The following is an 11,005-nucleotide window of genomic DNA, read 5'->3' as shown; positions in this document are numbered from 1 at the left end:
GTGGTGTTTGTTTTTCTTTTTTTTTCTTATTTTAACATTTTAAACTAACCACTTTGTTCTTGAAACAGCAGACTTCTCTTAAAACTTAACTGATAACACTCCTTCTGTTTCTCTGGCTACCCCTTAGTCTCCTTTTGGGGTTCTTCCTCTAGCTGTCTCCAGGCCCTTTTCTCTCAGCCTCCCTGAGTGGTTTCATGCACTCTTGTGGCTTCAAATGAACACCTGTATTCTGATGATTCCTTTTCTGTGTGGTTCCAGCCGAGAGCTCTCTTCCAAGCTCCAGATACGCATCTAGTTGGCATCTCCTTTTGGGTGTTCAGCATGGCTCCTCACATTAGTAGGTCCAGATATACAGCCTTCACCCAAAACTTATATGCCTTATCTTAGCAAATGATGTTACCATCTACCCAGTTTCACAAGCCAGAAACCTGGATGTCTCCTTGAATCTTCAAACTCTCATGCAGACATCTAAGAATCAAGTTTTTCCAATTTTACCAATTCTCAGATTCAGCCACTTCCACATTACCTACTGATAACCACTCTAGTCTAGGTGACTGGAGTCCCAACCTAGACCACTATACCATCCTCCTAGGCGTTTTGCACCCCCACCTCCCAGGCAAGTCTCCACATTACCCAACATGTTCTCTGAATAAACTCAAATGTGATTCCCTCCGGTCCTCAAAGCCCTTGAATGAACAGCTCTCTGTTGCTTTTACATCAGGGTAACTTGACCACAGCCTACAAGGCTTCCAGTCTGGTCTTCACACGTTCACTCCTTGCTCCATAGGTCTCTACTTTTAGCCCATCTGCTCCCTTGCCTCTTGTCCTGGCACATGCAGTCTCCTCTGCCTGGATAATCTCTTTCCTTGTCCCCACTACAAAAGTCACCCCATTTGACCTGGCTAATTTCTACTCATCCTTAAGGTCTCATTTGGACATCATTTCCTCCTGGAAACATTCCTTGAGAACCCTTCCCCTCAAAGGAGTTAGGTATCCACTTCATGTGAACTCCTAGTATCTGGTTCTGCCCCTCTCCTGCATCTTGATACTATTTACTTGTTTGTATCCCTCAGTGGACTGCAAGTACTCAAGAACAGACTTGCTTTTTTCATTGATTAATCCTCTGGTACAGGACTTCCCTGGTGATACAGTGGATAGTAATCAACCTGCCAATGCAGGCGACATGGGTTGGATCCCTGATCCAGGAAGATTCCACATGCTGTGTAACAACTAAGCCCGTATGCCACAACTACTGAGCCCGCCTGCTGCAACTACTGAAGCCCGAAAACCTAGAGCCTGTCCTCTGCAACAAGAGAAGCCACAGCATTGAGAAGTCCACGCACCTCAACTAGAGAGTAGCCCCTGCTGGCCGAAACTAGAGAAGGCCCATGTACAGCAACAAAGACCCAGCGCAACCAAAAATTTTAAAAGTTAAAAAAAATTTTTTTAATCCTCCGGTACTAGGTGTGCAATAAATATTTTTGTGAATACTTGTATTAATCATGCCTTTTTAATTGCTTTCATTTTCTAGTGTTTTGACATCTGGGGCCTTGCCAAGACTGCCCTTCCCAGGACTAGCTAATTCTTCGAGATAGCAAATGAGTCCCCTTATGAGTCTGACTTTAATATGTAAGCCAGCCAGTAAGAAGCCCCTACTCTATGACCTCCTTTATCAAGCTCACAAGTCAAGGCATTATTCCTCTGCCACAGATCCCAGGGCCAGGTACCAACAGCTCTGGACAGCCCTTAAATCTCAAGAGCCTCTGGTCAGTCTTAGAGAACCTGCTTAGCCTGCTTCCCAGCCTCTGCTGTTCCCTCCAACAAAACTCAACAAAAGCTCTCAGCCATGCTTGCTTTCCCCTTGCTCCCTCTGCCTCCTGACCCGCCCTACTGCTTCCCCGTGTGGACTTAAAACTTTGTATATGGTAAGTTTAGATTGGTTTGATATGAAATATTTTTTTGCCTATGGACAAGATGGTAGGAAAGAATAATGGGGGCAGGGCGGGGGTGAGAACTGTGTTAGGGTGGTTTATATATGGCTTTTTCCTGACATTTCTAGAATACCAACAGGGAGCAGGGGCTTCCCTGGTGGGTCAGTGGTAAAGAACCCGTCTGCCAATGCAAGAGACCAGATTTCAGCCGTGGGTCGGGAATTTCCCCTACAGGAGGAACTGGCAACCCACTCCAGTATTCTTGCCTGGGGAATTCCATGGACAGAGAAGCCTGGAGGGCTACAGTCCACGAGGTCGCAAAAAAGTGGGACACGACTTAGCGACTAAACAACAACAAAGCACATTCTAATGCCCACCTCGAAATACAGGAGAGAAGATACTGCAGCCACCAGGAAAGAGGGGTTGGAGGAGCAGAGATGACAACTCTGTTCTCCACGGAACCTCTGGGCTCGGAAGAGGTGATACCAGGTTGGGGCAGCCTCCCTTCTTTAGATGCCGGAACCCTGGCGAGTCGTTTTATCGTTTCCCAGTCGGCGGTGAAAGCTCAGTTCCCGGCCCTCCCGGAAGTTGTTGCACAGCCGTTTCCGGGTCGACTTGTACTGGAGAAGGATTCCAAATGGGTCGCAGTCGCAGCCGCTCCCCACGGAGGGGTGAGTCCAGAAGTGGTTCTGGGGGTCTAGGGCTCGGTTGGAGACTCGTCCCCACTTTGGTTCCCAGTCTAAGGGCCGCGGAGAGGGGGGAACCTTTTCTTCTAAGGAGAAGGGAGGGGTCTACTGGGAACGAAGACCTGGGCCCTACACGCTTCAGCCCTCCGGTTTGAAGGCAGTTTTTTTTAACCCAGTTGGGGTTTGGCCAACTCTTTGTCAGCCTCCTGTAATAACTTTTGTTTTACTTGTGGCTTGGCAATTTAGAGTCAGGCCATGGTTCCCCCAATTTCTGGGTGACCTAGTGCAAGTCATCCAGCCCTCCTGCGTCCGAATTCCCGTAATTAGATATCTGGGGTAAATATTATCTTTCAAAGCTGACATGAGAATGCATGCCACACTCCGTTAACACTCAGCATGTGCTGCCCCCAGGTTCTTCAGCGCTCAGGGTTTCCTCCCCAGTTTATAGTAGGGAAATCAGTGTTTAGGAGTTTGCGTTCAGGGTGCTCACCTCATAATGACTTCTGGCCCCAGCCCCCAGAGGGGGCAGTGAGAGGGGAAGATTTCACTTAGAACCTCGATTCTGCCCCCTCGTTAGTTTTTATCACCTTCAGCTAATCAGGGTTGATCTTAAAAGTTAAATGAGCCCTCGAACCACAGAGGGCTGTTGAGCACTTAACAAGTTCTCAATCCGAATTGAGAACTGCTGTTTAAGTGTCGAACACACCGGTTTTCCTTGATTAGTGCGGAAAAATAAATGCGTGTTGAAATGCTGGTGAAGTGAAGTGAAGTCACTCAGTAGTGTCAGACTCTTTGCGACCCCGTGGACGGTAGCCTACCAGGCTCCTCCCACCATGGGATTCTCCAGGCAAGAATACTGGAGTGGGTTGCCATTTCCTTCTCCAGGGGATCTTCCCAACCCAGGGATCGAACCGGGGTCTCCCGCATTGCAGGCAGAAGCTTTAACCTCTGAGCCACCAGGAAAGCCAAGTTTGGGTTAAATCTATACTGTTAAAATTAATCTCATGTGTCTTTTTTTACTTTTTAAATGTGACATCTAGAAGTGGCTCGCATTATATTACTGTTGGTCGGCTCACCATCCAGTAGATGTTTGAAGTAATTTTTGACTCTGCAATTTTGTGTTTTTATTAGAGCGTAGGCGGTCCCGGTCCACATCCCGGGAAAGAGAACGCCGGCGCCGAGAAAGGTCCCGGTCCCGGGAGCGAGATCGGAGAAGAAGCCGTTCTCGGTCCCCACACAGAAGGCGTTCCAGGTAAGTGCAGCAAAGCAGAAGTTTTACCACAGCTGCGTAGTCGCTGCTCTTGACTTTTGTTGTTATCGCTTACAAAGGGACTTACAGTTTCATGAAATCAGCGGAACTTTATCCCACTTTATTCTAAACCTAACATTCCCATTGGTAAAATGGGGTTGATAACATTCCACATAATAGAGTTGCCTTGAGGAATAACTGAGAAATAATACATGAAAAGCACTTAGCAGGAGTAAGAAGTGTTTTGTATATTATAGTCTTACTTTTTTATAAACTTTTGGTGATAATAGTTTATTCAACCATATAATCAAGAGTGTGAGATCTTGGAAGAATCTTAGAAGTGGACTCTGATTCTTAATAACCATCAAATACACTTTTTGTTTTCTTTTCTCTGCCTTACAAAAAATTTTTAGCCTAGCTATACTGAGTGTAACTGATAATTAAACAATAAATAATTTTTTGTAAATAGTCAGGGCCTAGGCAGAACTTTCTTCCTCATTCTGCTTTGAGGAACAAATTCCTTTCTCTAGAATCCAGCTTTTGTTTAGCCTTTACCTTTCATGCACTCATGTATATCTCTGCTCTTCAACACAAGTCACCAGGTATGTCTCTGTTTCTAACATCTTTCCTTATTAAATATTAGGTCCCCAAGACGACATAGATCCACATCTCCTTCCCCTTCTCGACTGAAAGAAAGAAGAGATGAGGAAAAGAAAGAAACAAAAGAAACAAAAAGCAAAGAACGTCAGATAACTGGTAATATTCGATAAATAACTGTAGGAAATGTACAGCCTTGTTTAGAAATTCAATTATAAAATTAAGTATAATTTTTGAATCTTTAGCTATTTAAGTTTTTGACAGTATTCATTAAGGGCTTCCCCAGTGGCTCAACGGTAAAGAATCTGCCTGCAATGCAGGAGACAGACGTTCAGTCCTTGGATTGGGAGGATCCCTTGGAGAAGGAAATGGCAACCCACTCTGGTATTCTTGCCTGAAAAATCCCATGGACAGAGAAGCCTGGCGGGCTATAGTCCATGCTGTTGTGAAAGAATCGGACGCAACTGAACATGCGCGCACACACACACACATACATAGTGTTCATTTGCATATGGTTTTGAGATTTTGTTTTAATTGTACCCTAATTACTAGTTATTTGGTGCTCTTGATACAGGAAGGACAGTTAAAAACATGAAAATATTCTATTTTGGAAGTATCTTCACTGTCTGATGTTGAAGGTGGTCCTTCCTAAAGATGCCAAGCATATCCTTTTAAGCAATCTCTTACAATGGAGGATAGAGATCACACTTTTTCCTTGCACCTTAAGTTATATTCTATCCAAATTGAGGGATTTTTCATTAAATTCAAGTCTTTAGCTAATTGTTTAGTATATTTTCTGCTGGTAAAGTGGAATAACTAATAATCTATTGCCAGCTCTCTTTTTTATGTATAAAATGAGTTTACAATGTATCACTTATTTTTGCAGAGGAAGACTTAGAGGGCAAAACAGAGGAAGAAATAGAAATGATGAAGTTAATGGGATTTGCCTCCTTTGACTCCACAAAAGTAAGTAAAACATGTAGCTAGTCAGGTATTCTTAATGTGAACTGATCTGCCCCATTTTTCCATATTCTTTTATTATCACTTGTAATTTCTTCCAATGATGCAAGTTTATTCTGTTAGAAGACAGTAACTGTTTGTGTGAAGGGATTTGAAAGCAAGGGAAGGAAGTTGTGGGCTGCCATTGGAATTCAGGAAGTATTTGCTTGGGATATTTGAATTAGATCTTAAAGGGCCAGTAGAGGTGATCAGACAAAGAAGAGGAGGAAGATCATTTGAAGTAGAGGGAAAAGCTCACAGAGATGCCCTGTCGGCGTGAAGCAGCATAGAGTATTGGAGGAGGTGCAAATTCAGTAACTAGAGAAAGGATGTTGATGGGCTGGTGACTATAGATGGGGCTAGAAATAGAGGTGGGAGGCAAATCACAGAAGGCTGATATCCTTAGCCATACTGAGGAATTTAAGTTGATTATTTTGGTGATGAGAGGAAGCAATGGTTTTTAAGCGAGAGAGCAACAGATTATATGTATGTTTAGAAAGATGACCTGGGGCCTCATGGAGGGCAAACAAAAGACTAGGAGAACTGCCTAGTCATGTAGTGAAAGATGATGAAGGCCTGACCTGAGGAGAGAGAACTGAGAACAATTCAGAAACAAGAGTTAGTGGTGGTGGGAATGGAGGTGAGTAGTCAGTGATGACTCTTGAGGTGTCAGGCTGATAGAGTTAACCAAAAAAAGGATTGTAGGAAAGGGAAGTGCTATGAAACAGAATGAAATGCAGCTGCCAGATAAAGATGGCATTGCATCAGATCAGATCAGTCGCTCAGTTGTGTCCGACTCTTCTCGACCCCATGAATCGCAGCACACCAGGCCTCCCTGTCCAACACCAACTCCCGGAGTTCACTGAGACTCACGTCCATCGAGTCAGTGATGCCATCCAGCCATCTCATCTTCTGTCGTCCCCTTCTCCTCCTGCCCCCAATCCCTCCCAGCATCAGAGTCTTTTCCAGTGAGTCAACTCTTCGCATGAGGTGGCCAAAGTACTGGAGTTTCAGCTTTAGCATCATTCCTTCCAAAGAAATCCCAGGGCTGATCTCCTTCAGAATGGACTGGTTGGATCTCCTTGCAGTCCAAGGGACTCTCAAGAGTCTTCTCCAACACCACAGTTCAAAAGCATCAATTCTTCGGCACTCAGCCTTCTTCACAGTCCAACTCTCACATCCATACATGACCACAGGAAAAAACATAGCCTTGACTAGACGGAGCATACATATCTCATAACTCAAGAAGAGGGATTGACAGGAATTTGAATGCTCTCTAGCCCTGACCATCGTATTGAAAAGAATAAGGAGGTGGTGAGGCAAAAGAGGGAGAGGTTGTGGAGAGGGAAATGGGAGAAATATAAGGAGATAGGGTAGAGAGAAATAGAGCAAAGGGGAGATGGAGGGAGAGAGGAAATTGAATGAAGAGAGAAGGGAGGATAGAGAGAGGAAGCCATTAAGAATAGACAGGGAGAGTGTGTATGGAGAGAAAATATATTGTTAAAACTTTCTTTATAGAATTTTAAGTCCTTTTCATTTTGCAAATAGAAGTTGCAATCTCTGAGGGGAGGTGTCAAAAATAATCCACTTCCCCTAATCTTGTGTTCCATTATGTCATGAATAGAGTGGGGTAATCACAGATGCTCTAAGAGCTTCTAACTGATGTCATTCTGTAGGATTCCTGTGTATTTTTTAAATGACAGTGTGTGGCCTAAGAGGAGTACCAGAGGCATGACTATTTTGAGGTGAGAAAATTAAGAATGAGCTATTTGATTCTCACAAATGGTTATGTGAACCCCATTTTAAAATTTAATGCGATTTCTGTACCAGGTTTTTTTCTTGAATATACCAGTTCCTTATTTGCTATTCCAATGAGCGTTTGTAAGTAAACTGGTTTATTAATACATATATTGGATGAATAAACATATTTTCAAAATGAGACAACTAAATTTCACTGTTTTTAGAAGAATAGTGAAGGACCTTATTAGAATTCTTTTTTTTTTTTTTGGTTTTACTATTGCCTGACGTTATGTTTGGAATTCCTGAGTATCAGATGTAAAGATGGAGCCACTACTTTTAAATGTAGTCTGTGCTGAAGATGTTTGTTTATAAAGGAAAAATTATGTGAGAATTTATAGATTCCATAAAAATTATGGAGTACCACAAGAACAAATGATGTCAGTTGTTTTTTTAATGACATCAACAAGGATGTTATTTCATATGCACTTGGCTTCAGGACTCTCAATTATAGTTCCTCAGCTCATTTGTATTTTTCAGTAATGTGTATCTTATGATATTTCATCACTAATCTATGGTGGAACCTCTTCAAATGCCAAATTAGTCACTTATTTTCCCTTCTATTTTAACATTCTAAAAAATTTCAAAGTTGGTTTTGTTTATGGACAAATTTTCTATTCCAACATGTAAATAAGAAGAGAGCTAAAAATACACAACTCTACAAATAGTTTTCAAAAGTCAGTTAGCCTTTAGTAACTGAACTTAGTAAAAAAAGATTAATGGACTTTCCTGGTGGTTCAGTGGTAAAGAATCAACCTGCTAAATGCAGGAGACTTGAGTTTGATCTCTGGGTGGGGAAGATCCCCTGGAGAAGGAAATGGCAACCCACTCCAGTATCCTTGCCTGGGAAATCCCATGGACAGAGGAACCTGGCAGGCTATAGTCCATGGGGTTGCAAAGGGTCGGATGTGACTTAGTGACTAAACAACAACAGTGTGATGTTACACATGGTGATTGTGTAGATGTTATCATCATGATTAGACATCTTGATAAATGGAGGGTAGAAAATGGAGGGAATTGTGAGGAAAGCACAGTTAACGTTCTGTGGAAATTAGAGAAGAGAGCTCTTCCTAGCAGCTGGGTCATTTAACTTGGCCTCGAAGAATGCACAAAAACCAGACGGTTGAAGGTTGAATGGGAGTTGAGAAGGCAGTTTAGGCATGAGGAACAGAAAGTGGTGAGTTCATTTTGCTGAATCAAAAGACCCATAAAGAAATTAATGAAAAAGAAAGTCTGAGGTACAAGTGATACAACATTAGTATCTGTTATCCTGATTCTTGATTTAAAAATCAAAATTTCAAAGCCTATGCAAGAAATGGGATTAGATATGAATGGTGACTGATTTGAGAATCCCATCAGTTCAGGTCATAAGTTAAATTTTTGTGGATATGAATTTTTCTAGAGGAGATATCCATAACTTGTATCTGGTTTTGAAGAATTCTCTGACCAGAAAAGGTGAGGCTCTGCTACCCACTTTCCCTGCATGCCTTGCACATAGTACATATGAGCATTTGTTGGTTTGAATATTGGTATTTCTTTATATGTGACTATAAAAATGTGAACAAGATTATAACACTTGAGAGTTCCTGCGATATCATCAGGATCTGAAAATTCAGTCATTGGACTATGTCATGCTTAAATGAATCTTGCCATTAAAGAGGTCTGTGGAATCCAGCTCTTTGATCAAGGCATTTAATATATTCTTTCTCTTGTGTGTTGTTTGTTTGTGTGTGTGTTTTGGTTTTTGTTTTTTGCTTCTCTCCAGGGTAAAAAGGTGGATGGCTCTGTAAATGCCTATGCCATAAATGTATCTCAGAAGAGAAAGTATAGGTATGCATAGCTGCCATTATTACGTTTGAACTAATATAAATTATATGCTTGAGAAAGAATTTGTTATGGGATAATCATGTTTGTAGGAAATGTAGCAGTTTTCCATACACTCCCTTACTTTAGTTAGGTTTCCATATTGTTCCTTGATTTACTCTTCCTTGTTTATATTCTTGTATGTTAAAATAATTTTAAATTTACCTGTGAACCAGAAACTATTACAGAGAAAGGGTAGTTGGCATAAAATTTTAGGTTATAAGTAGTTCTTTCTTCAAAATAACATAATCTCAAGTCTTTAGACTTTAATTTCATTATAATTATAGGTTTTAAAATAGATTCCTTCTCAATTATTTATCTAAATTGATTATGTAAGGATTTCAACTATAAATACCTATCTGTTAAGTATAGGCATATTTTATTAATACCACAAAACAAACCAATCCATACTTGAAATCTCACTGCATGAACAGAAAAGTCAAGACATCTGCAAACATTCTTTTTCTCTACATTTTATCACTTCAGTTAATTTAGACTAATACTTCAGTTAATTTAGAAATATGAATAGTGTGATTTGAGATGGCTGTGAGTTAAAATACTAGAATCAACAGTCCATTATAAAATTACCTTCAAATAAGGTCTTATGGGGAGAACTAGTACAGTGTGTCATCAGATTTGTTTGATAGGTACCTATTTGAAACTCTTCTCTGTTTTCCTTAAACTTAGTAGCTGTTTGGTGTTACTTAAATATGGATTTTCAATTGGCTTTTTTTTAAGTCTGTAGAATCTTCCCAAATAATACTGAAAGTATATTTCCATGCTTTTGTTTAGATTTTGACTTTGAATACTTCTTGCCCTAGACGTTGCCATTTTAGAAATAGTTTATAGGTTTAACTTCTGAAGCATATGATTATTTCTTTTATAAGACAAACCCACAATTTTTTTAATAAATAAATTTTCTCATCATAGGCAGTACATGAATCGAAAAGGTGGATTCAACAGACCTTTGGATTTCATTGCATGAGCTGAAATGTTGAAGAATGATGTTTTTTCCCTCATCTTGATCAGAACAATGGATTTTTGTATTTAATATGCATCAAAAACAGGATCAGAGTCCTTCCTCCTTGTAAAGTAAGAAAATTTTATTTATGATGTGTGTAGTTCACTTACCTAGCCTCAAAAAAAAAAGAAGTTAAATATTACATTTTTTTCCTTTAGGAAATATCGTTTGGGGCAGTCATCAACCCCATTTTTTTGTCCTTATTCCTATGGAAACTATATGTTTTTTTCTTGGATGCTCTTTATGACTTTTTAAAATACATAAAAGTAATTTGGAAGTAAGTTTCTCAAATAAAGCAATAATTTCTACCCTTTTGTATTTGATATTTTTATAACTAGAAAAAAATAATCTCCCTACACATTTTCTTTTTTTATACATAGATATAGATATCATGATTCTTCATAGTTTTAAAAATTAGAATATTGAAAAAATATAACTGGATTTTTTGTGTCTTCTAAGTTTTTTGCCCCTGTCCCAATACCGTATTTCCCCAGTTAAAAAGCAATACATGCTTATTCAGTTCAGTTCAGTCGTTCAGTCGTGTCTGACTCTTTGCAACCCCATGAACCTCAGCACGCCAGGCCTCCCTGTCCATCACCAACTCCCGGAGTTTACCCAAACTCATGTCCATTGAGTCAGTGATGCCATCCAACCATCTCATCCTCTGTCGTCCCCTTCTCCTCCTGCCCTCAATCTTTCCCAGCATCAAGGTCTTTGTAAATGAGTTAGCTTTTCGCATCAGGTGGCCAAAGTATTGGAGTTTCAGCTTCAGCATCAGTCCTTCCAATGAACACCCAGGACTGATCTCCTTTAGAATGGACTGGTTGGATCTCCTTGCAGTCCAAGGAACTCTCAAGAGTCT

General features: G+C 40.6%; 1 protein-coding gene across 1 annotated transcript; it reads left to right on the top strand.

Annotated features, from left to right (window-relative positions):
* Positions 1–2,494: 2,494 nt before the first annotated feature.
* SNRNP27 (small nuclear ribonucleoprotein 27kDa (U4/U6.U5)) lies at positions 2,495–10,453 on the top strand. The gene is made up of 6 exons (XM_010845300.1): positions 2,495–2,602; positions 3,749–3,869; positions 4,510–4,622; positions 5,350–5,429; positions 9,025–9,089; positions 10,053–10,453. Exons 1-6 carry the CDS (start codon positions 2,569–2,571, stop codon positions 10,105–10,107), a joined length of 468 nt encoding a protein of 155 aa, XP_010843602.1. The 5' UTR covers positions 2,495–2,568; the 3' UTR covers positions 10,108–10,453.
* The last annotated feature ends 552 nt before the right edge of the window (positions 10,454–11,005 follow it).

The sequence above is a fragment of the Bison bison genome, unplaced genomic scaffold (genome assembly GCF_000754665.1).
Source record: "Bison bison bison isolate TAMUID 2011002044 unplaced genomic scaffold, Bison_UMD1.0 scf7180017864215, whole genome shotgun sequence".
Taxonomy (NCBI): Eukaryota; Metazoa; Chordata; class Mammalia; order Artiodactyla; family Bovidae; genus Bison; species Bison bison.
The sequence above is the reverse complement of the archived record's forward strand: the minus strand, read 5'-3'. Positions and strand labels throughout refer to the sequence as shown.

Bases quoted from the DNA above. Each gene is read 5' to 3' on its own strand.
- SNRNP27 (XM_010845300.1), top strand. From the start codon at position 2,569: ATGGGTCGCAGTCGCAGCCGCTCCCCACGGAGGG. The intron at 3,870-4,509 runs GTAAGTGCAGCA...ATTAAATATTAG, and splicing joins CCACACAGAAGGCGTTCCAG to GTCCCCAAGACGACATAGAT. The intron at 4,623-5,349 runs GTAATATTCGAT...TTATTTTTGCAG, and splicing joins CAAAGAACGTCAGATAACTG to AGGAAGACTTAGAGGGCAAA.